At 38.7% G+C, this 25,949-nt stretch overlaps 1 protein-coding gene across 1 annotated transcript in view; it reads right to left on the bottom strand.

The window, feature by feature from the left end:
• The window catches only part of AHRR (aryl hydrocarbon receptor repressor), a 68,719-nt gene continuing 42,770 nt past the window's right edge, over positions 1-25,949 (bottom strand). The window contains 8 exon segments of the mRNA XM_009981143.2: positions 1-1,120; positions 3,628-3,769; positions 4,708-4,826; positions 6,485-6,684; positions 8,007-8,140; positions 9,592-9,721; positions 11,041-11,084; positions 11,087-11,129. Of these exon segments, the coding sequence (XP_009979445.2) occupies positions 1-1,120; positions 3,628-3,769; positions 4,708-4,826; positions 6,485-6,684; positions 8,007-8,140; positions 9,592-9,721; positions 11,041-11,084; positions 11,087-11,129 (1,932 nt within the window).

The raw sequence follows: 25,949 nt of genomic DNA on the forward strand, positions 1-25,949 counted from the left end.
CTATTGTAAAAATGTACATTCAGTGGTTTTATGAGGCACAGGACCTGCTAATGTATTTTCTGGGAAGGTCGCGTGTACTCTGTTCTGTCTACTGTTGGACAATGGTGGAGAATCCTGGGGCTCACGCTTGATTGCTTGAACCAAGCAAGGGTTTTTAAATTCACACGGCATTTTAAACACCTCGTTATTCTGCTCTTTCTCCTCCCCTGGGCTGGGGCTGTAGAAGTGGCCGTAGCACGCCGTGTGCGGCAGGTCAGGCATGCTTTCCAAACACCCGGAGGAGTTCTGAGGGCAAAACGAGGCCACCTCCTTGCTACGTGAACCTTTGCAAGATCTATTGAGGTTTAGGTTGTTGGGATGATTTGCTACGATGCATTGCCAATTATGTGGCGTGTAAAGGCAGTGCCTTGGCTTCTGGCAAGGTGAGGCTGGCTCACAGAGGTCCGGCTCTGTTTTGAGGTGCACTCTATTGGGGTAGCTAAACACCTGCTTTCTTACTGAGCCGTTCTCATCCGGCCAGGCGCGGTTTTGCAACGTTAGGTAGTTATCGGCAATGTTTTCGGAATCGGAATCGTATTCCGTTTTGATAGGCATCTCCAAGGGAAAGGCTGCATCATAGAGAGACTCTGAGGATATTAACGGTCTCTGCAGTTTCAGATGGTTCGTCGCATAGGTCTCTGCACAATGCTGTTGCACGCCCGAGTAAGACTGGCAGCTTTCTGCGCTCCCCCAGTGGGAAGGGCAAGTTGATGGCAAATTTACGAAACTTTGGTCTCTGTTGTAGAATGATCCAGCTCTTCTGTTTGAACATGTGTTCATTCGCTGGCTCATAGAACAAGAACTCGAGTTTCTTAAAGTCCAGCTACTGTTTGTGGTGCAGTTGTTTTGAACGCCTAAAACTGATGTGTTAGAACTGAGAGGTTCCTCTTGCATAAAGCACTCACCGTTTGTATGAGGCTCGAACTTCACTTTTACATTATCTTGTTCATTTTTTACTGCTGTCCAGTTAAGATGCTTCCACTGGCCCAGAGTTTCAATGGCACCATTATAGGAAAGTCCCTCCAGGTTTCCTTTCAAACTGGCAAAACCACTTGGTATCTTCAGTTGTTCATCTTCTTCCCTTTCAATAACAGTAGAAAAAAATCAGTCAACCAGAGGTTTCTAAATGGATGTTTTCTGGGATACACACGGAGTGGCTCAGCATAAATTACAAGCAATACTTTGTCCCTAACTTAATATGGGACTCTCATGCTCTCGTCCATATAACATTTGTATTTATTTGAGAGAAGGAAAGAGTGTGTGTGCATCTGGGTGTCAGTGCGTGCGCACAGCTACCTTTCTGCGGCATCATTTCATTTAAATTCTGACATTCATTTACTATTCCATTTCAGGCACATAGTTCATAAAGACCTTAAATATTGTAGTACAGTATGGTAACTAACTTGGACTTTTATTCTTCCCTTAAAATATATCTAAATAATACATATGTGGAAAAATCTAGAGATGAAATGCAAAGAGTATCTTAAATGAGACATATTTTGTTAACAAGGAATTATTTGGACAGATAAGAACTTTCTGATCAAAGTGATTTGAGAGAGAACCATGGAGATCTTACATTTTGAGAATGCAGAGTTAGCTGACAGGAAATAAAATGCCTGAATAAAGTGTCCAGAATAGTCACAGATGTTCATATTGGTTGTAGGTTTGGTTTACATGTCTAACTTAATTCATGTTGACTTTCATTTTCTAAGATGGCTAGTGAATTCATTTTTCATGACCTCCAGCTGAAGTACTCAACCTTAGTGAAGAGCTCTGGCAGAGAAAGTCGCTTGAGCATTTCCATGCCCGATGCAGCTGTTTTCAGAACTTTGGGTCCAAATCTTCAGGTTCAGGATTTGTGTTGAATTCACTAATGTGCTGATACCTGACCAGGCAGGATCAGTGCTATGAAACCACTCCCTACCTCTCTGAATGAGAATTGGTCATCTCAATAAGAAACTGAGCATGAAAACCTGGAGAGCTAGAAAGGGTTTTAGAAGGCTTTTTCTTAGCTCACTATTAAGAACTTTTCCCTTGGGTACGGACTCCATGTGCAAGTATAGGATGTTCCAGTAGAGGGAGTCCATGTTGTTACAAAGAGAGAATGTCCCACTGTAATAAATGTACACCAAGAAAGGATATTGTCTCTTTTTTTTTCCATGAGGTATTAAATATTTTAATTCCTCTGCTAAATATTGTTATTGTTATTATTGATAGTCTTGAGATGCAAATGGTATTACACAAGTTTGCTGCAGAACTAGCTTCAAAGGAAATGGTGTAATTGGGAAACAACGGACTGAACAAAACGCAATAATCACAAAAGCTTAGACCCTCAAATTAAGAATTTTACAGTGAAATAGTATCTAGTGAAAATTCTCCAGAAGAATGTATGTTTCCAGGAAAACAGCACACATTTTAGCAAAAAAAAAGAATAGTAGTAATGAAGAAGTCTATTGCAAACTATAATATAATCTCCAAGATCAACTCTTGTAACACTTCAGTCTGCAGGAACTGTCAAGCACGAAAGAAGGTTTTAGCTACTCAAAGGGTAAAAATATAACTAAATAAACATCAAAGAGCATGCTTAGTTATACAGAAAATTATTTAGAAGTAGAGACTTGAATACAAGAAACAGCCCCTTTTAATCTGCTTCTTAATAGAAGTTCCTTCTCTCACACAGCAAGATGACCCTGCTATTTACGTGGATCCTGGGAGATACACTGCCTGCAAGGGATATCTACGTGAGAAGTTCAAAGACTTTTTCAATTATTTCTTCCACCTGCAAGGCATCCTAAAGGAAAAAGCCAGTGATAACAGCCACATATTTTCCACTGGGTCAGATAGTGGCTGTGCACACCTCCTGGCTCCTGCTCATTCAGTCCACTCTCTTATCTCTTCCCCCAGACGAGCTTGAAGAGGTACCTCAACAAGGCCCACAGAAACTGGAATAGACAATCCCGTGGGGGAAGGAAGAAAAGCCTATTTGGGAGAAAAGGGAAAAACCCATTGCAGAGGTCCTCTTTGAATGCAAATCTGTAAGATTAGCTTCCACTCCAAGGCTGAGCCTACAGCCAGCTAGATGTTTCTATCTACAAACATACAATGAATATGAGCATCCTTGTTTAGATTATGTTGAACATCCACAACTAAAAAGATGAGCTCAACTGTCATCCATAAAGAAAAAAAACAAAAAGCCTGACATAATCATATGTTAAAAAGCAGAAAAACCAGGACACTAAATCAGTGAGGAATTTCAAGTGCGAAGTAAAACAAAACCCCAAAATACATTTTTGTACGAGAAAGTCAAAACAAATTAATAATGAAGAATTTTGGTTTTGAAGTATTCTGTTTTAGTATGTATGTACACTCAACTTTAGAAGAAAAAAAGACTGAAGAAAATAAATAAATATTGTTTATGGTTATTACAGCCACTTCATATGATCCAAGACAGAAATGGATTTTCATTTCCTAAGTAAACTAACGCCTTCTCTTAGGTCACTACAGTCCTTTTAAAGATCTCATACATACAGAATGCATTCATTTTTCTGAAATATAAATATTTTTTTTAGTATTGGAAAATATACTTACTTTAACATTTGCTGTTGGGCAAGGACATATTCTGAACAACCACTTCGATACAGAAGTTGAGTGTTAGCTTGAACCCAGACCCAGTGATCTTCATTTGTTTGTACTTTGACTAGAGAAATGCCATTTTCTCCATTATTCTTTGCTATACAATTTAAAAGAAAATCTATTTTAATAAAATCCGTATTTCGTAGTTTTTCTTACCTAAACTCTGGGTGAATGTTCACAGGTTTGTTTGCTGCCCTGGAATCATCAGCATAGGAAAGTACAAGCTAAAATATGTCACAAAACTAGGCAAATTACATTTAAAAAATAAAATTTGAAAAGCCTAATGAGGCATTTAAACTGTAACCAAGGATTTTTCAGTGTTATTAGTTCATTACAATTTTTCCTCTCAGCAATAGTACTATACCAACAAGAAAACGTTCGTGAATAATTGAGCTATGACAGAGGAATGGTTTTAAAGAAGTTAAAGGTTTCCAGCAGGTATGACAGAAGGCTGAGTACAACTCTACTCAAGAAGGAGTTGCCCGTTGGGACAGACCACCAAAATTTTATCAATTGTAAAATCTGAAATACAGCATAGACTGTCATATTACTGCCACAGCAAACACTGGAAAAGCATGAGTCAAAGCTGCAAGCAAATCATGAATTTTAGAGAAAACACATTCTAATTTTCCTCTGTTTGCTGATCTTTGGGAAAAACTAGCATTTGTAACATATTACCCAGTTTTCCTCAGAGAGGGATAGATATCGTCATTTATTGTTAAGATTTTCACATAATCTTATTAAATTCAGTGCTGCCATATTTAGGAAAGCATACTTTGAGTATCCTTGTTTACTACGATTGTTATATATCTGTAAACTACGCATCACAGTATTTCTGCCCACTCCAGAATAGCAGACTAATTCAGTACTGTCTTTTGAGGTGGTCAAGTTTTTTTTCATTTTTTTACAGAAGGCGTTTTAGAAGAAAAAAGAGATCATTGGGACCAAAACCTGGGAACCCTAACAGGAGAAATGCAAAGACAAGATTCTTTCTCCATAAACTGTATATAATCCAGAAGTACTTAGCAGACACACCTTTGATTTGGTTTTCAGCAACCTGTAACACATTAGTGAAAGCTGTACCTTCATGATGACTGTTTCTTCCATATAATTCTGCTGCTTCACACAGACTGGAATTACCTTTGGAACTGGAGCTGTAGAGGACAGAAAATATGGGAAATTCCTTGTCAGTGAATGACAACACAGCAAAATCACAGATTCTGAAAGATGTGATCTTCAAGCTGTTGATCATTAGCAAAGACTTATGGTTTAAATATATAGCAACCAACACTAAATAATTATCTTTGTTTCCTGCATCATTCCTTTGGTCAAACTAGTGTGTGATTGGAATTCTGCATTCAATTAAGAGGAATATTTATGTTTAGGAATATTCTGCTCACGACATACTGTATCTGGAATAATAAGTTTCAGCTTGAATTGAGACAAATGCTGTGTGTGTTCTGCTCTGCCTAGTCAAGGTACACTCAAGGTACGTACATCACACTGACGAGCAGTGCGCTTAAGAGTTAGCATGACTTCAATTTGCAATAATCATCATATGATTTGAATGAATTTCTTCCAGTCTTCAGTTCAAAATGCATATTAGGGCTTGGAAAGGGTGGAAAGTCCACAACTCTGCTTTACCAATTTTCCCCTTCTAACGACTATCAGAAAAGAAAGGACTGTATAAATTTGCCCACCATCTCTGGCCGGCATGCTTCAGGCCTGAACCAAAGGAAACACTGAAGTTAAATGCCCACTTCATTCTTGTCAAATCCTTGGCCACTGTCCAGTCAGTTAGTAAAACTTAAGTAAAGCACCCCTCTTCTAGGAGCTGAATTCTGATCATCAACTAATTTCACCTAGGCCACTGAAAAACTATCAAGTGGAAATGACTTTCCAGCTCTGTTCCAAAAGCCTGCATACTCCATTATGTCAGACTTCCAGTAATTTAATTCTTGTCAAAAGGATGCATGTGCTAGAACCACACTACACATCTGGATGGTAAATCCACACACACACAAGCATATTACAATTAAAAGTCAACTTATGATGCTGTCAGTCACACGGATGAGTATTTTGCTTGACAGCAATGGACTTTATTGCTGTAAGGTTATATTTAACCAAATAATGGAAAACGTAATCCTAGCCCCAAACATCACCTAAAATTCAACCATAGAAGAGTAACAAAAATAAGTGTTAGGAAGGAAATGAGTTTGAACACAATCTGTCCTGATTTCTGTGATTGCTCACAGAGTGATCAGTCTCAGGGCATTTAGTGAAATTGCAGACTTCTGTGTTCATAAGTCTTCTGTTGTAAGATAAATACATAGAACAAATGCATCTCATTTGACCCTGCGTGAACATCCACACACACGTCCATTCAGCTTTCTAAAGTCTTCCTTTTCCTTTGTTTGCTACCAAAATGTCCAAGTCCAAATGTGCTGCTAGAAAAAAACTGAAATTTGACAACTCTCAGTAAAAATACTTTTTCTTTTCCACTTTCACAACTAGTACAATAACTTATTGCATTAGGTTAGGAAGATATTCTACATTTCCAGTTTTCATATAAAATTATATATAAGTAAATACAATATTTAATATGTATTCTATTTAAAGTATAATGTATCATATTATATTATAACATAGTTATTATATATTATGTAGCTACATTCAGATAAATTATTCACTTTTCTAAGAAAGAGTTTTAAAATGGAGAGATATTTAGCCTAATTTGTGCTTTTTACATGCTTAATAAACATAAAGCCCATAATATACTTTACTGACTGCTAAAAGATTAATTTGAAAATACTTTGTAGTCATTGCTCCTGCATCATCAGCTTTCTGTTTTGCTTTCAGAAGCAGGCTTTTCATCTTCATCTCTGTCACGGAAGGGAGCAGAAGAGGTACCACTATGCAGAATAAGGACAGCTGAGGTGGCAATACTGTTCCTGATGAGGACTTCTTCCTTTGTCCAAAAAGAAACCTTAGTTTGCCTTGGAACTGCATTGTCTGTTATACAAAAAAAAAAAACCACAACAGAATTATCTTCAACATTTAGTGTACAAATATTTAAAATGATAATACAACCTATAGACCGTGTCGTTTAACACCAAAATCAGTTCTGAAACAGGGAGGAAAAACTAGGAATTTCATTATCTTCATACAATTTAAATCATGCCATTTCAGAGTCTTGGTGAGTGGAGGTACTATCAACAGTAAAATGAGATATTTGAGGCTGGTTTTTGGTTTTTTGTCTCCTGTGCACTTAAAGTAGAAGTTCGCGTTATGTTCTGTTTGCTGAGACATGCAGCATATGGTGCTGCAAACAGCCATTTCCTCTGTGCCTCACTCTGAAGCTGGAACTATTATTTTTCCATGCTCTGTTCTCTCCAGCAAGATGGTTCCTGAGTTTCTTTTCTCTTGCCCTGCACTTTCTCTGGGAAGTGCATGGACCAGCACAACCCAAGGGCTGTGCAGGCAGATGCCAAGGGAAAAGATATTCTCAAGACAGCCAGATACAGAGTACCTAGCTTGGAAGGAACCATCCATCCCTGCCTCAAATCTCCATCAGAAGACCAAGATCAAGGCAATAGCAAGTTGCTGCCTCTTGATGAAAAAATTACCATTCACAAAATGGCCAGAGAAAAATCAGTCCGTTTGATTTGGGCATTTTCCAGAACTACAAGATTACAGCAGGGATGCAGAAAGGACTAACTGGTACGGTTAACTAACTGGTACAAGACAGAAGCTGCATTTTCCTGTCTTGTGCTGATCCTCTCATTTTCTTTGCACATGCTGTACTTGGTCAGCAGAAGAAATGGCATTGATCTTTACTAAGCATATGGGGAAGCGATTTCTAGAAATGACCCACTCCTTGTAAGTATATTTGAGGAGCATGTGAGAGACTTTCCAATTCTGGTTTTTATTATTAAAGGACCCTTTACAAAGGGGAAAATGGATCATTATTATTCCTGTTCCTTAAAGCAAATACTTGGTGCTTAAACATTATTCGTTGAAACTCAGGCTTGCCGCCCTTGTGCTAGGCCCAGTACAAACTGAGGACAGATGTTGTCTGAAAGAGCTTAAAGCATAAAAGTTCAGAGATTCTTTTGATTTCAAATATTACAACCTTCTTTTCTCCCATCATTCTTTATACACATTAATAAACATCTTTAGGTGTTTCTTGTTAGTGCGCACCAAATGACAAGTGTGTCTTGTCCGTGGTTCTCCACAATATTTACATTCAATATTTATGTTGAAATATTTTTCATATGAAGTGATTAAAATCTAGTATGTCATGACTACAGTTCTCTAAGTGAAATTATACTTACAAGGAAGCCAGAAGTACTGTCCAACAAGCAGCGAACTCGACAGATGAAACAACGAGTTAAGAAGGAAGAATAATCTGTTGTCGTGCTGTCATTCTCTTGCGCTTTAAACAATTTACTGAGAATATATTCTTCTCCTAGGAACAACAGTGGAGGCAATGTACATCACATCACACTAAGAATGAATGCACATGTTCTGTAGCCAATTGAAAAAGCTGTTATGGAAATTGCTAAAAATTACTTTATGGAAGTGCGAATATTCAGTTGTATCATGTATAGATACATCTGCACATGCTCTACTCAAAAAAAAAACCAAGGAAAGCTCTACAGTGGGATTCAGGTGACTTTCTTTGGAAACTCTTGAGTTTTTATTGACTGAGTTTTTGTGATTTTTAATGATGCAAAGCAATGTAACAGATGTTGCTGGTTTTCAGTCAGAGATCACAGAAAACACATTAGGAAAAAGGAACAAAATAAAGAAAAATGCTAATGCAAGGGGAAAAAAAAAGAACAGTGTCTGATGCTAACATTCAGCTGTTGCCTCCTTGATTTTTAATGAAACATTTTCCAGTTTTGGACTACAAGTGCATAGCTTTTGAAATACTTATTTCACAAAAGACACAAGCATTTGTGCAGAAGTATGAACTCAGGAACTGAAATTCTCCACTGTACATATTAGGACAAAAATTCCACATGTTTGTAACTTTTAATAGTTTAAGATATTCATGCACATTGTTTCGTTTTCTGTGTACTTCCTACAAAATCTTGCAAAGTTTCTCAGATATCTCTAAGACTCTTGTAAAACACAGAAACTGCAAGTAATTCTACCAGAGTTTCGTGACTGTGTTCCTGAAGACTTCATAAAGACTGCTGAAGGATTTCTTGCAAATTTCTCCCACCCTTCCAGAGGCTGTGCTTCCTCAATTTCTTTCCTCAATTACTTCCTCACTTTCTGGTGACATGCATACATTTTGCTGCGATCAATAATTCTTTATAAAGTTTACAATTTCAACCCCATTGCATTTTCTGTACTCTTGATTTCAGCTTTCTCCCCATGTAGGAGAAACGTTGAGAACACGTATCCACTTGCCATCCTAGGGAAACACAGCCTCAGAGGAAGAAATGCATTGCTAAACCTACTTGTTCTCCTGAAAAGTCCTATATGCATAACTTTGCATAGGAAAACAACTGGCAGAAAGTGATGTGGCTGTTGTGGTACTGTACAGAAACTTTTTGCCTGGGTTTTTTTTTGCATTAATGAGAGAGAAATACTAATGTCCTGATCAGTATGAACCAAAGGTTGGTAGGATGAACAATGATGCTGTGCATTTTGCATGGATAAGAATATCTGTAGGTAAATTAGAGAAAAATAAAGGAAACATCAACTTTCTAGCCTCAATATCACACACTACCTTATAAATGTCAAGGATCAGGAAGAAATGTCATCTATGGGACAAAAACATTATAAATGGCCACTATGCAGCTTTCCAGTGAAGACTTGACGTGGAACAGGCATGGGTGTAGGTGGGGTGCAATTCTAACTTTATACAGTGGTGCCTATGTTTCCAATCAACATATACAATCCCACCTGTTTCTGTCTGTAGTTGCTGTCCAGACAACATCTGGGGAGGATTCATGGCCCAGTGCAGTTGTCTGCAGAAATCCTGGCGATCATCCACATGAATGTAATCATATATGTTTTGGTGCATTACATCAGTCTGAAACAATTACAACAAGACATGTTTAATTTGTAAGTGCAGTGGGGCAGATACTTATCTTTAGGTTGATGCTTTCCTTAAAATAATGGCTGGTGCAAGATATCTTCAGAGCAAAGATCAGTTGAGGAAAGTTTCAGAGGCCCCTGTTTTTCACATCTGCTTTTTGACTTCACATCCTAAGAAGATTCTTTTTCTTTGGAACTCTTTTGTGCATATGCTAACGTACAAACATGAGTCATAAAAAAGTCCAACTGGCAGCTGTTAACTAGTGGCGTCCTCCAGGGACTGATGTTGGGACCAACTCTGTTTAATTTCTTGATTAGTGAATGATGGGATAGGGTGCACTCTCTGCAGGTTTACAGAGGGTACCAACTGGGGAGAGCAGGACAGCTACTTAGACCTTGACAGGCTGTAAAAACAGGCTGACAGGAATCTCAGAAGTTCAGCAAAGGCAAAGTTCTCTCTAATTTTGGGTATCCCAGGAAAAGAAAGATCTTAGCATACTAAAGTGATCCCAGGAGAGTGCTACCAAGACACTTAAGAGGGCTTGAGCAGATGACATATCAGCACTGGAGAGAAGAACAGGGTTTGTTCAGCTTTAAGAAGAGAAGACTTCAGGAGGAACTTACGGCTGTCTGCATCAACCAAATGTCTGGGTGTAGAGAAGACAAAGCCCAACTCTTCTCAGAAGAACAAAGTGGGAGGACAAGAAGCAACAGACACAAGTTGCAACATGGGGAAACTGAGACTTGATATAAGTGAAAAAAATTACAGTCAGGGTGGTTAAACACTGGAACAGGTCTTCCAGAGAGGTCACAGAAACGCAAAACTTAACTAGATGAGTCCCAGATCAACCTGCTCTAACTGGATCTGCTTTGAGCAGGAGGTTGGACCAGATGACCTCCAGAGGTCCTTTCCAACTACATGGTTCTGTTATTCTTTGACTTTATAATATATTTACTATACACAGGCAATCAGTCTAGAATAGCAGCATCTTATACTGAAACGGAAAGAAAACTTTTAGCTAAATCTTATTTTTATAATAGATCATGTTTCTGTTAACAAAAGCTTTACAAAAGGAAAAATGTTACAAGGAATTCATCTTCACCAGTCAGATTGCCAGAAAAATAAAATTAGTCTGAAGTGACATAGTAAAATAACTTAATATCTGTAACAGTGTGAATCTAATCAGCAGTAGAGGGATAAAGCAAAACAACATAGAGTAATGCATTTTAGAAAGCCAGTTAGCAAGAGGGACTACAAGAAAGTAATTACAATGACAGTGACTAAGTATTCTAAGTATTTGTTAATATATTTACCTGGTGAAAGCCTAGATAGTCCACAATCGTCGATGATGCATAAATATCATTCCATCTGCACTCACCACCAACGCAAAACCGTTCAGTGACTAAAGAAGGGAAAATAAAAGAATAAAGAGATCATCAGAAAGTAAAGAATAAAATGGGTGTCAAATGCAATAATTTTAAGAAAACTCAACATATGAAGAAATCACTCTGCAAAAAAGTTGGACATCAAATTTTTGCAGAAAGGCCTTTTTTTTCCTGAGATGAAAAAATGAATAACAATCTGCAACATGCTTTTTTCCTTTTTTAGAAAAGTTAGGATTGTTAATTACAGTGTAACTACCATATTACATTACTAGTTTATTAGCTACTTTAAATTTTATTTTGTCATTAATTCATATAATTAAATGTTTAATAGCAAGGGTCAAGTACTACTTTTTTTTTACTTTTAATTTAAAACATCACATTCCATAATAATTGCTTTGAATTTATATGCATTGGTACATATAGACAATATAATAATCTCCAACAAGAAAATTAAATACATGTGCTGTTGTATCTATGACTTTAAAACTGAATGTGTATTTTCAAGTATGGCTTTTTTCTTAAGCTTCTATAAAAATACATGCATAGCCCAATTGCATGAACGCAATTAACATAACAAATAGACAATAAATACTTCACTGATATAGACCAACACTTAGTTTAGAAAAAAAACGCTAAATTAATTCTCATAGACTCAGTGATGCAAGGAAAGCAACCAGAGAAATCCAAAAATAAAAGTAAGGATTACATTAAATACATGACGTAAACATTAAGATCCATCATGCTGCATGCAGACTGGCTGATTTTGCCTCTCTCCCCTTGATAAAGATTCAGTAACGTATCTTCACTCCAGCAGACTTACATTCCAAAGTAGTTTAGATGATCCTTTCATGTGATGGTTTTGAGGTCTTTTGAGATTACAGTTGGAATAGTTGCTGATGAAATACTCCTATATTATTATTATTATCCTTGCTTCACCTTTCTCTTATTTACTGTTGTAACGATGTGCCTATTAATCCTGAGTTAATCCTGAAGCACAATGAAGGCAGATTTTCAATTGCTCAGTAACCAGATACACTGGCATATTTTTGTGAGCTTGGTTCTCTTTTTGGTTCCTAAATAAGGACCAGATTTCCAAGACTGCTTGGAGCCTGTTCCCACTGTGACAATGGCGGGCAGAATTTCAAGAGTTGAGTGCACAATAGGCCGACATCCTCAGAAGATTTGGCCCCACTCATAAATGTGGAGCACCTTTGGAAACGTGGCCCAGTGGGACCATACATGGCCAGAGGCTCTGTGTCTTGAAGAAACTGTGAAACGGTGACTGGAGAAAGCTAGTGGAGAGACTCCAATAGCTCACCTACGCTTGGAAAGAGCCGTAGCAGGAACTGATTCAACCGAGTCAATGCTAACCATGAGTCACAGCTAAGAATAGTCAAGGGCAAACAGTGTTCAGCTCCAGGTCAGCTCCATAGATACAGATCCTTTTCAGAATAAGTGTTATCTCTGCCCAGTCAAGTTTGTGTTAAACACTAGTTATCCCTGTCGACTCTTCAAGCACAAGGAGTTGCTGGACTGGTGCTATTTTCTGCTCTAAATAATGCCCAAATTCATCCCAGCACCTCACCAACCAGAAGACGATGTGTCAAGATTTCTACATCTTCACATCTGTGCCTTTCACTGTGCTGAGCAGAGCCTCCATAGATGGTATCTGTCATATCCATTTCCAATGTCAAGTGGAGACAAGAAAGTATTTTTGGCATCTTGTCTCTTTGGACTCATCTTCACAGCAATGAAACCATCAGTGATGTGATGTTAGGAATTTTATTACATTTTGAACATCTGGCAGGCTTTTTAATTTGAACAGACTGAAAATTTCCACAAAGATAACCATAGGACATTTAAGGAAACTCCTTTATGTGGATGTCTGTGGCTGTTACCATGCACATTCCAAAAGACCTCCAGTCCTGCCTGTGCAGCTGGGGCAGGTAGAAATTAAGAACATCAAAGAAATGTTCTTAGCCTATGCAAATTAAGGCACGAAGCCTATCTGGGAAGGCTTAGAAATGACCACAAGATCTGAATATAATCAAAGAATCTCACACGGTATCATGCTGAACATCCTTAAAATGTACCTTCCGTTGTCCTGCAGGCAAGCTGGAATTTTTCAGCCCTGCTAGGAAATGGCTGGGGGAGCACCTGCCTTTGCCAAAGATTGTCTTTATGAATCAAGAAAAAAAAAAATTCTATAATGAATCTTCTTCATTCAACGTATGGGTATATACTCTTTATGCCCAGACACGTACCCCAAGAGGTCAGTCTCTACCTTTAAGATGTAAAACTTGCTCCCGCACAGCAGAAGGCAGGAAGCTTTTTCTTTACACAAGTTTTTCTTTCACAAAGCCAGAGTCAGGCTGGACCAGGTGTGGTAGTTTGTAAAAATGGGAAGGGGAAATAGGACAATGTGTATTTCTAAGAGTTCAGATCCGTGGACTGGCAACTACATCTGTGAGGTCAGAGGAGGTATTAAGGAAGGGTGGGAGAGAACAAGAGGAAAGAAGAAGTGGATGAAAAGTTCAAGGAGCCATGCATTTAAGTTAAGCCAGCAACAAGTATGGATTTGATGGAGGTATGTAAATGAAGAGAATTACAAACTTCCCCCACTTTGTTTTTGTTTTGTTCTCAAAATGCTGGTGTCCTTTTCTGAGTTAAGATCTCTTAACTGAGCATCGCCTGGTTTTCATGACCCCAAACGCAGACATCAGATGCTCTGCCCTGCAGGCAGGAAAAGCAAAACCCACTTTGGAGCAACAACAACTTTATGGAGCCACATGAAGCCATTGAGGATTAACACAAATTCCATGTGTTTAAACCTCATTTTAGCTGGGAAACCTGCTGCTTCAACCACACTAAGAAGAGATGAACTGGACATGCAGCAAAACTTCATAACCAGTAAGTCTTCCCTGTGACTGAAATTTCTCTGTTTTCTCAATATTACCCTAAAGCGCAGTTTGGTGTGAAGCCTGGCGTCTGCAGCACAGAGGACTCCAAATAGAGTCAGAGTGGGGCTGAGATTTATACTTTTCTTACCTACTTACCACAGCTGGGGAAAAGGAGGCGACTGTTTGCTAGCACAGATCTAGTACCCCAGAAGTGGGTATTAGTGATTGCAGATTAGTAGGAAAAGACCTCTTCTGACCTGTCAGACAAATTTCTCTGGTATCATATACAAGTCCATACTCAAGCTCTTTACACTGCATAGAGATTTTCCATTATTCTGGCCAGAATCCTAGTGATTTGTTAGACTGAGTGGAAGAGAGAGACAGCTTCAGTCCATAAGAACAAACAAGAAGTATTCCCAGCTTTTTTGTTCTAAGTTACCAGATCTCACATTAAACAAAACGACAAAGTATATGGCTCCGCTTACGATTTTAAACATTCTCAGTTACTGAAATAAAATTCTCAGTGATAGCTTTCTCTCATTCCCAGTGAACAGGAGACTGCACTGGGGTGCTGTGTCAGAACCACAGCAGCCATCTGCCTGGGTTATCGATAACCTGAGGGGAGGAAAAGGGAAAGAGGACACGGAACGGCCTCATAACCATGCAGTTTGTGGTCCCTAATGTAAGCACGTCTGCCAAAAACACAGAGGGGACAGCACAGAAGTAAAAGCAGCTCTCTTCATTTGATTTTATTCCTTTCAGTAGAAATAATGGAAAGCCTAAAATAGGGCTCTTAGATTTAGAGGAAGAAATAACCGAACTCCACGGCTCAATGTTGCTGTTATTTCCTTCATGTACAACTGGTGTGTTTTAATCAACAAAGCCCACTTGCATCCTATAACAATTTTTAGCAATTTGCATATACTTATACACGCACACAGGGACACACTTACACATAGAAACACACAGAGATACTAGCGTGGACATTAAAACTTTTGCAAAATACATGGTCGTAAACTGTCATTTGCTAAACCATATGGATTCAATGACAGATGGAATTTCTAATCCAGGATAATAGCTGAAACATGTGAGACAGACTTAAGTATGTATTGAGAACATTGTTTGTTTGTGTTTGGCTTTTTAAGAACACTTACATGAGTTTTCTACATTGTATTTTCAAAATGAAATTGTGGGTTTTTTTCCCAAACGGAAAAAAAAAAAAAAAAAGAGCTTGGCACCAGACAGGGGACTGTGTTCTTTTGAAAAAACATGTACATCCAATTACGTACTCACGAAAAGCTGCACCTGCTACTGAAACAAAAAACAATTAATCTGCCAGTTCAAAGAATGTATGACATTATTCTGGTGCCCGCAGTAGCTGTGAGATGAAAGTTATCAGTTCCTTCCATTAAGAAGTTTTTGAAACATTGTTAGTCAAGAGGTTCTCTTTGGGAATGAAGGCAAATATTTTGAGGAAGATAGGACTTCCTTTGGCAAGATCCTTTATATATCCTCATATTTTTTTCTGGTCCCATAGCAGAAAATCAGCCAGCAAATACTTCAAAGATATTTTGGTCAAGGTCATGGCATAGTAAAAATAAGGAGGGGGAGGGGGGGAAAGAGAGAGAACAAGTTCCAAGCCACATTTCTCTTATTACTCTTCCTTGAAATAAAGGAAAATTCACTAGCATTAGGTCTCCAGAGACCATGTTACTATGGTTACTAAAGTACAACAGTCAAGGCCTGCAGCCATGCCTTGCTTTGAACAGATTTTCGAGTCACGCAACTTGGGTACTAAATTTCCAGGGTCAGTTGGCTCACAGTTTATCTGGAACAGCTTCATTTAATAGTGGATTGCTTGGTTTTTGCATCCTATGTGGATGGGGCCATTCGTTGGTGATCTAAATAAGTAGCTATTTAAAAACTCTGGAAATGATGTACTCGTTCTTGTCTTATGAATATTAGGAGGAAAATGCAGACAGTTAATGTGTCTTCTGTCTTTAACTGTATGTTCAGTGAATCAGTATTTCTTTCCACTGGTGTTTTTTAGGACTCATAATTACCCTTCTCAAAAATCCCTCTGGAATCCCTGAGGTTCTCTTTATAAACCGAAAAAAAAAAAAATCAAAACCAAAACGAAACTCTTACAGAACCCTGAAATAAAATTCCGCATAAAAGACTATTCAGAAAGACTGTATCTGGTGACATCAGAGTATGGCCTTTGCTTAACAAGTACAGTATCTTAGCCCTCCGGACTCTTATGTATTTCTCTGATATCTCCAAAGCAACTTCAAAAGGAATATTTCTGTGAGTAAGCACTATTTCGTGCAAAGGGGGAGTGGTAGAATCGTTTTTAGCATTCAGTTTTGATCAAAGGTTTGCGTGTACTGCTGAGTTTTCAGGCAAAAGAAACAAAACAGAAGACAAATTTCCATCATGTGAGCCAGGAGAGGAAGTAAATCCTACAGGCTGAAGCCTGCAGCCATGGATTTATATGGGAAGCCTTTCGGAGGGAAAATATTCAATCTGATCAATTGGTTTTCATAGACAGTAGAAACATCAAATACAAAGAAATATGTACATATGACCATTATGCCCCTTTCACTCTTCTTGTCTTCCCAGACAAAATGAAGTTCACATTCCTGCCTATCTCCTTGAGCCTGGATATCACTTCAGGCTCCTTAAAGACAGTATGGAAATTCGGCATCAGTACTGCGCTACCCAGAGCAGGGCCCAGCAAAATTGTCAAAGATCATTCACATTACCAGAAGAATTTGAGCCCCAGTCCTCACATTTACTGTCAGAGGGAACAGCTGTGCCATCTGAAAGGCACGGACACTTGTGAACCATTCAGCTGGCGAAATTTCTCAGTATGCCATTTTTCAATATCCCACCACTTCCAGCAAGGAATTAGGGCAACTGTGGAGATACTTTTTTATCTATGTGTCTTCAGTCTAACGAGGGAGCTGGAATGCTGTGGCTCGTCAAGAGGCGTCAGACAAAACTGGCCTCCTGGAAATCAGTTAGGAAAATGTAAGTCATTGGGCTCTGGTAATTGTGAGCTATAAACTTTCAGGAAAACATAGTAGTTCCCTGGAGGCTGAGACTGCAATGTGCGCACACATGTAAATGCATTTTAAACCATGGTGATGTTGGGTTTTATATGCTTGATATGTAATAAGTATCGGACACAACCAAGAATAACTTTGCCTTTAAAGTTGTTTTGATTGCACGAGGCAAAATTATAAAGGTCGTTTTGCTGCCCTTATACTTTCCTTCTAAGCCAAGCTTTTGAAACAAAGCTTGCTTAGTCTGTGTCAAGTCCTTGGGGTAGGAGCTCTCTACTTTACTATATGCACGAACCGCTGGCCTCTGATGAGTCCCATGCCTCAAAATCACTCACTCTGCCCACAATGGTACTGAGAAAGAAGAGCTGAAGCATCGTTTGACTTTGTATGTGCAGGAAGTGGATATGGTGCGCTCTAGAAAGAGATACATCCCAATTGAACCCCATTGTGTTCACAAGTACTAAGCACTGGAAATGGGAATACAGACCATGCTTCCACAGTGGAGCAGTACTAGCAACTAATAGCTTAGAGACATGTTAGGGAAGGTTTTATTGCTGTGAAAGTGAATTCATGGGTGATACCAAACACCTCAATACAAATTTGTTATATGGAATGTTTGTTTAGAACAAATTATTAAAACCAACAATGCTTGGTATTGATGGCAAGGTTTGGTGGATTTTTTCATGTCTAATTGTAAAAAATCCATGATTTTTTCTTTGCATTACCAATTAGGATTTCATATGGGAGGTGAGTATATGAATACCACCTGAGATTAATGGGCATTATTCAAGTAGTGGAGACTATTTATAGTAATCTAAAGAAGAAGAATATTCAAAGCATTAATTCTAAAATCGTCAGGAAAAAAAGCACATTTCATTTATTAATACATAGATATATGTATCATGATTACTGGTTATACTAGTGAGTACATGGGTGAGCAACAAACACATCATTTACCTCAGCAATTATCATGCAAGGACACTAAAATATGACATAATCTTGTATATCTTTTCCTTTAGCCTCCTTATTGATAACGATGTTGAATTTAAAATTATGCTCTACCAGCAGTAGAACCCTACTGTCAATGCTCTTTCACAAATACTATGTCCTGGACTACACTTGGAAATAGAAACAATCTTTATATTGATTTATGCAGTTTCTCATTTCACTTCCTCAAAAGCAGATGTTGTGTTCACAGATGGAAGCAAAGCTGGGGCAGTATCGTATCTTCAGTGCAAGTTCAACCCTTCATTCTTTCAGAGTTCTGCAGCTGCTCTGGGCTTTTCAGTCTTCTCTTCAACAATTTCAATATAGAAAATGCAAGCCTGATTAATTCCATTTGAGAAGACTCAGAATGAAGCATTAATTGCTCACATACTCTGCACTTTTAATAACAAATTTAGTTAGGTAGCCTTTGCAATAACAAATGTAGTAAGATTACCCATTATCTTCCACAGAAATAACTTACTGAAAGAGTCTTGAGTAATATTTATCCAACATGTTGGACAATTAGACATATGTAAGCACCAAATGTCTGGAATTTTTTTTAAGCGTTATTTACATGTAAGTGCATCAAGTCCTGAAGAGAAGAAGCCGTCATAATATTCCATCCACAGCTGACTTTTATTTGTACTTGCAAACTGCTAACGAGCATGAAAGGCAGACATCTCTTGCTGTAAGGAATCAAAACCTAAAAGATGCAGTGTTGCAGCCTATGTCCTGTAAACAGAATGTGATGTCCTAATTTCAGACCACTATTTTTCTGTATATTTAGCACTATATATCACATTTTCTAACACAGAACTATTTCAGGGGGTGGGGAGAAGAGCAAAACAATCTGTATTTCACATTCTGTTCAATAATATATGCTAAACCAGATTTTTTAAACACCATTTCAGGTCAGTGGAGTTTTTAAGGAGTGTGGCATTCTTGAATTTGACTCTGGGAACTGTCTTACTGTGCTAGTTATCATCTTATGCATGTTTTGTATCCTGTAAGTATCCTGTATAAAACACACCCTGTCCCACACTGGCAGCAGATGTGAATTCTGCTATTAATGCGTTACGCTGATGCAGAGATGCAAGCAATACTGTCTCTAATCTAGGTATCAAGAGGATGGCAGTGGATCATGTGGGAAGAGGTAAGGATGGAAAGTTAGAGACAACTCCTCTAACCAGCAGCAATGACTGCAGGTCTTAAGCTGAATTATAGACTAGATATAGTCTATAGTCCGCAAGGCCCTTCTGCAAGCCCCTGCTTTAAGTTTGAGCAGATGCTTGTTTTTCTTATTGCTAAAAAAAAGCCCAGCCTGAGTTACTGGAGAATTCTGGGGGCATTGCAGTACTGGGAGGATGGGGGAAGGTGTAAAACTGTTGGGGAAAATGCCTGCTGCTGGCCACCATCAGCTTTTGCAGCTAGGGATTCCTGGAAGAACTGCAATACAGAGGGATACAAAAACTATCTCATTTTTATTTTTTCTACTCATAAAATGTCAGGGACAGTTCAAATCAAAATGATGGTGATTTCTCTTGAAGTCCTCGGAACAGAAACAGAACTATTTGAAGGGTGCCTATCTGTCGTCCTGTCTCCAAATGAATACTAAATCCTAGCTAATAGGAAACAGTGCATTTAATGGTCATTTAATGCTTTTTAATAGCAGTTTTCTTTTCAGTTCAAACCCATCAAATGGCATACTCAAGTTTTATGAACTGAGGTAGGCAAAAAGTAAAATTGAAACGTACTCAGTATTTCTAGTAAAATATGTAAGTTTTTCTTTTGAAACCTTCATAACCACAAAAGAAAATCACTATAAATTTGCAAAAATTCTCAAGACAACACACAGTCTTGCCTGGACCTGCTTTCTTGCTTGTCACTTCACCTTCCTGAGAGGACAGCAAGGCTGCAGCTCATTAGCTTTTCTGAGTTGAGAATGAGGACTACACTGGAAGCAAGTGTCAGCTATAAATACAGGTTAGGCTACTAAATTATAATATCACTTCAACCAGTTGAAGACCAGTTAAACAATGTAAGATTGCAATTATCCATGATAATAGGCAGGCATTATTTAAAGTGTATTTCTATTTATTTTGAGGGGTTTTTAACAATACATGACTTTGCCATCTTCAAAACCAGGACACTTCCTCAAAAGCAAATACAGAAGCAGAAACTTGTATGGAAGGAACAGCATGTTGTGATTGCCTTTGTCACTTGAATGCAAGAAGCCCATTTCTAGTAGCAGACTAAATCCCAGTGCATCTATATGACACAGTGCTCACATGCAGATACTGAACCTATTGATTGGCGAGGTTAGGGTTAGCTCTGAAGTCAGTGAGAGAAAAAATCCTAACCGAGCTGAAACGGGAGAATATGTTTTGTTGGGGAGGAAGTCACGTGGCCGCTGGACTGTCTCCAGAGGCACCGAAATAGCCTGAGCAGAAACAGAGGAAGTGGCTGTGAAAAGTGAGCTCGGGTGGAGTTGGCTGTGATGAGGAGTCTGGAGAGAGCAACAGCGATCTTAAATTCGGATCCACATCTGGTCTGTGCCCAAAGCTTATTGATCTCTTTACCTTGATGCTGCTGATGGACAGCTTCTCTCCGTTCACCGGTACACCAAAAATTTCTCAGCTAGGCCTCCTCATATAACAGCAGGTTTGCCTCTGCCCGACAAATGGAAGCCAACTTTTCTGATGCCAGTGCAAATCAGAGAGGATGCTGTCTCTCCTTGCCACACACCTCCACTGGCTGCCAGCTCCCCTTTCTCGATCACATTAAACATAAGCTGCTTGTCCTGATTTTCCAATCTGCTCACAGCTTGCTGACCCCTCAATTATAATCTGTCATTCATGCTGGAGAAGCTAAGTACGAACTCCTGTCAGTCCAACATGTTACCCTCATCCACACGCAAGATTTGAAAACAAGTACCTAATGGTGTTTCCCATTTTGCTAAAAGGCTCCACGCAATCCTCTGCAGCGGTACCTAAATTTTCTCCTTCAAACCCGTCCTTAAAACTCTTGCAAGAGTCCTGGCAAAGGTCAAACTGCTCATACACTATGAGTACTGGCAATCGTGGTTACCATTTCATTCATTGTTTCCTTGCACTCTGTTGCTCATCAAAATGCATCTTTCATCACTTGTCCCATATTTAGGCTGCAAATCAGAAGGGAGAGGATCACATCTTTTTGTTTTGCGCTGCCCCCCTGTCAGGCTGCAGGGTGCCACCACCTGCATTTCAGAAACCTCAGCGCTGTCGCAGCATCGTGATCATTACAGTCGTAACAGCAGCACTAAGGACTGGAGTAGAGAGCAAATGGTATTTAGAGGTCACAGATTTCTGACCAGATTTGTTTGAGACTAAAAAAAAAAAAAAAAAAAAGAAAGGAATAAGTGAGAACATTAGTTATTTGTCTAAAGGGCAACAGAAAGGATATTTTTTGCACAAAGTTGTGGCCATGCCAAATTTCAAGTCTGGATTTTAGAAATATGCCTATTTGCAAAGAAAAAAAAAAAAAAAGAGACCAGGGCCTCTGAAATGTTCCTTTGTGTTTTGCCTGCGCCTGGCAAGAAGAAAGTGAATGTACGCATGTGATAAAATGGCAAGTTACTCCTGACCCCATTTATGGCTCTTTTTTCATGGGTAAATTCTCTGTAAGTCATCCCAAGTGACTAATGTCAGCTTAAATCATGTCATCTGAATTACTGGGAGAAGGTTCGTGTTTGAAAACAAAAGAAAGCAAAAGGGTTGTTTGGGTAACTTTTAAAGTTGTATTAACTGAAGAAGAAAATGCACCGAGACTACGAGCTCTTTATAAGAACTTCCTATTTTGATGGCCTCATTTTAAACCAGTAGATTAAAAGGCAAAGCATGGTATCAAAATCTAACAGGACTTACTTTAGAAGGACTGTGCTAAGAGAGTCAGCACTGTTGGAAGCTGAAAAGGATTCAGGACTAGAATAATCAAAAAGTCTCTTTTGACCAGCTTTTGATTTCTGGAGTCCGTGCCTTGATCATAGCTCCATATAACACCACGCACTTTGTCTGACTCCCAATTTTCCTTTTCAAGTTTAAATTAAAAATAACAGGAAGAGTAAAATCTCTTGCTCTCAGACTGAAATTCAAACTGGAGTACCTTTTTCAAGAGCGCAGCTTTATCAAGTACTGATTACATAAATCAGTTTGCAAGGAGGAAGTGGAATTACACTAACAAGTTTAAAAAAATTACAGGAAACCAAGTGGGAAAAAGGGTTCTTATGTTATTTCCTTATGCAGAGTGAAGAACAGCACCAATAGGATGTTTTCTAATGTATCATTTCCAACTCCCTTGGAATGCAACTTGAACTCTAGTTCAAGCTGTTAGCAGAAAGCCACCTGGAAATACCTTTCAGTGCCAAAATGTGCACATACATCTCTCCGTTCAAAGTAACTCCCAGCAAGCCTATTCTTTGCAGCCACTTTTAAAGCAACAACATAATGTTAAATAATATGCTTGAAGCTTGCATTGTATCAAATCTTGAAGCCTTTACTTAGGTAAGAAGTCTGACTTTCATTGGTTTTGATTAGGAAGACTTGGGCTCTATTTGGTGTTAAAGCTAATGAAAAAAAGCCTCACTGACTTCAGTGGGAACTACCAAGAAAGAAACAAAATTTCTTATTCACAATAGTGCCCAAATCTGTGATCTGGAATTACGAAACAATACGTAAAGGACTTGTCTGTATGATAAAGTGCCTATACCTGACTATGCTATCGCTTTGCACCAACAGCCAATTCCAAGCACAAATGCTGCTGGTTCAGTAGCGAGATACCTGAATTGCCTCACTAGTCATGTTACTTGCAACTCAAATGAGCAAAATTCATCTGCTAAATGGTAGAACAAAAGCATGTCCACAGAACACAGAAGCTCAGTTTGAAACATCCAACTTTAGACGATTGAGTGGTTAATGTAATGAAGCTAAGATTATTGATACCAGTGGGGAATTATAAGGCCTGCCTCACCAACGCTAGCTTCACTGTTTTTCTCCACTTCTGAAGACAGGCATGATTTTGAAGTAGTTATGTCTTTTTTCTTTTTTTTTTTTTAATAAAAGACCATATGTCTGTGAATGTAAGATATTTTTTAAGATGCCAGGCATCTGACAATCTTCGTCTAAAAATTTAAATAAGTAAGTTGTAACTGTAGTACTGTTTAGGAAGGGTGGAGAATGAGACATTGCCACAGATTAATATACAAAATATCAATAATTTCTTTTTCTGCCATTGTGAAAACTAAGAGGTCTATCCTGTGTTTAGTTGGGAGAAATGAAGTGTCTTAGATATGCACAAGGAGATTCCAAAGCATTCAGCAGCCTGCTGATAAGCACATACACGGAGTGCACGAGTCTTCCGGGAATAGTCTCCTGACACGCTAAAAAGAATAAAGGACTGGCGTAGTTACCACCAGATGCTCCAGAAGGGTGAGGTGGGCTGCAGAACCAGGAAGGTACAGATACTCCCACTGAAAGAGCAGGTAATTTCAGCATCTCAGCAATGCTGTGGAGGCTTTTGTAAGGGAGCCCGTTATCACTCTGAATAGGCTGTGAGTCTTTTCTCTTCAGCACACAGACATGTTGAGCTCGCAGCCACCCTTCTGGGTTGTAATTCAAATTATGTCTGGAAGGTCCCTTGCATTTCTTGCTTCCATGCATGGGTTTATAGTGAAATAGCAACCAAATCCAATACCTTGTTATTCAACCAGATGTGATTATTTGATTTTATCAGGAAAAAGGTAACTTGGGCATACATAGCTAACTATCTCTGCTCAGGAAGAATAAACCGTACAGTGTCACTGAATAAGAAATACCAGGATAGTACGATGAATGGCATCTTCAGTGCAGCCATGAAGAAAAACATGAGACAGAATCACGAAATGTGATTCTTGTGCCCTGAGCCTTAAAAGTGGAGGACTCATGGAAATCTATCTGTGAACTAGGCAAAAGAGTGGCTTGGAACATCCTGAAAACAACACAGGCCTTCCCTGAAAGAGCGTGAGGTGCCGATGAGAATGGAAACGACAAAAGAGGCCAGGTCTGGCCTTTATCAGTGTTCATCAGTGAGTTGGGGCATGACAGAACCAAGTAGTCTTACTCCATTAGCATCTGTTTGAGAGCTGCCTGGATCACCTAGATTTTATCCCAATTTTTGTGACATTTTGGATATAAACCACTATTTTCACACCTGAAAAAATTATGTCCAACACATCTGGAGACAGAGATACCTATGCTGCAGTCTATAACAGTGGAATAGAAAGACCAACAGACAAAACAAAGAAGGAAGGAAAGACCATCAAGACATCTTCAGCAGCAAAGTTGAGGCAGAATTTGAACATCAGTGATTCTTCCATGATGAGCAGAAAAACTGCAGGAGGTCAATAAAGTCCAGAGTGCTGCTTAGTATGTGGGTGATGATTATGCAAGAAGCAGTGTCAGTGATGATGGGGCCACCTGCCTGACTGCATGTCACTGAGAAAACAAGTCCAGAGGGGGCCTCCTTCTTGACAACGGACATATAATTCTTCAGACAGGACAGTATAACACGTGGAAATTACACATGCATTTGGGATGAGAAATTACCTGCACAACAGTGGAGACTCTGAGTCTGGACTTGAGACTGTGAGTGCAGCATAGCTGGGGGAAAGAGCAGGAGGTGGCTAACAGCCACGAGATGATTATTGCAATCAAGGCTATTGCTTAGATACCCACCAGTGATTCATTCTTGTTTTTCCAAGTCACCATTTTATTGTGTTTCTCCACCCCATCATCCCATAAATTCTATCTGGATTATTGTCTGCCAATACAATTTATTTTCCCACTTTTCTGGTTACGGGTTTGGCCCAGTGTTCCTTAAGTATTGAGTAACAGGCTTCAGAAACTGAATTTGGCTCTTTTCTGCCAGAAGGCATGTGGCCCTAGGGTTGCAATAGCACCTGTCTTGGAAAATATTTTGGAAATGTGAAGTTGAAAATCATTACTGCAGTCAAACAGTTGGAGTCTGAAGTCTCCAAGGAAAGCAAAGATTGCAAGAATTGAGTATACTGAAAAAGATGGTTAATAAAATTGGACTTTGGTTCTTACAGCTTTGTCTATCTTCCCTTCAAAGACAAACAGAAAGATGGCAAGAAAAGGCTCTCTTATCCAAAAGAAGTGATCTTAAAACTTACAACACTGGAAGAAATTATTTATTTAGATACCTGCTGTGCTTCACCAAAAAGTCTTTGATAAACTGGTATCATTGTTTATTCTATTATTGCTGATGAAAGCTATTTGATTATAGCTGTAAAAAATCTCTATAAAATCTTAATAAAAACCACATGTTGTGCAGAGGCTTTTAGAAATAAAAAACATTTTAAAAATACTTTGAAGACAGCCTAATTCCATTGTTTTCTTTTAAGCTGAAAGGGGAAGCACCGCATTGTTCCAAGACTGGAGAGTCACAGATACATTATTTACCAGTAATTAGAGTTCTTGTTATTCCATATTTCTATCTACATATAGAGCAAAGTGATCATATTCACTAAAAAAAAAAAAAGAAAAAAAAAAGACAATTATCCCTGGTTTTCCATTAACATTGGAGTCAAGGGTAGTATTATTCACACATATTTTGGTGATTCAGACTACTCTGGTTTGTATTATATAAAGCATCTAGGAGACTTCGCACAGTGCAAGGTGGTGTCACGAGAAAGAAAGCTTTTGACAGCTGAAAAATATCTTTGAGAGTCAATAAAGTGGCCAGATTCACGAGTAAATACACCAAGTACAGCAACCACCAGCAAGATTGTTTGCTTCTCCTTGAAAGGAATCACAAATGCGACTATTTAGTTAAAAACTCACAGTCCCTA

The sequence above is a fragment of the Tauraco erythrolophus genome, chromosome 3 (genome assembly GCF_009769465.1).
Source record: "Tauraco erythrolophus isolate bTauEry1 chromosome 3, bTauEry1.pri, whole genome shotgun sequence".
Lineage (NCBI taxonomy): Eukaryota > Metazoa > Chordata > Aves > Musophagiformes > Musophagidae > Tauraco > Tauraco erythrolophus.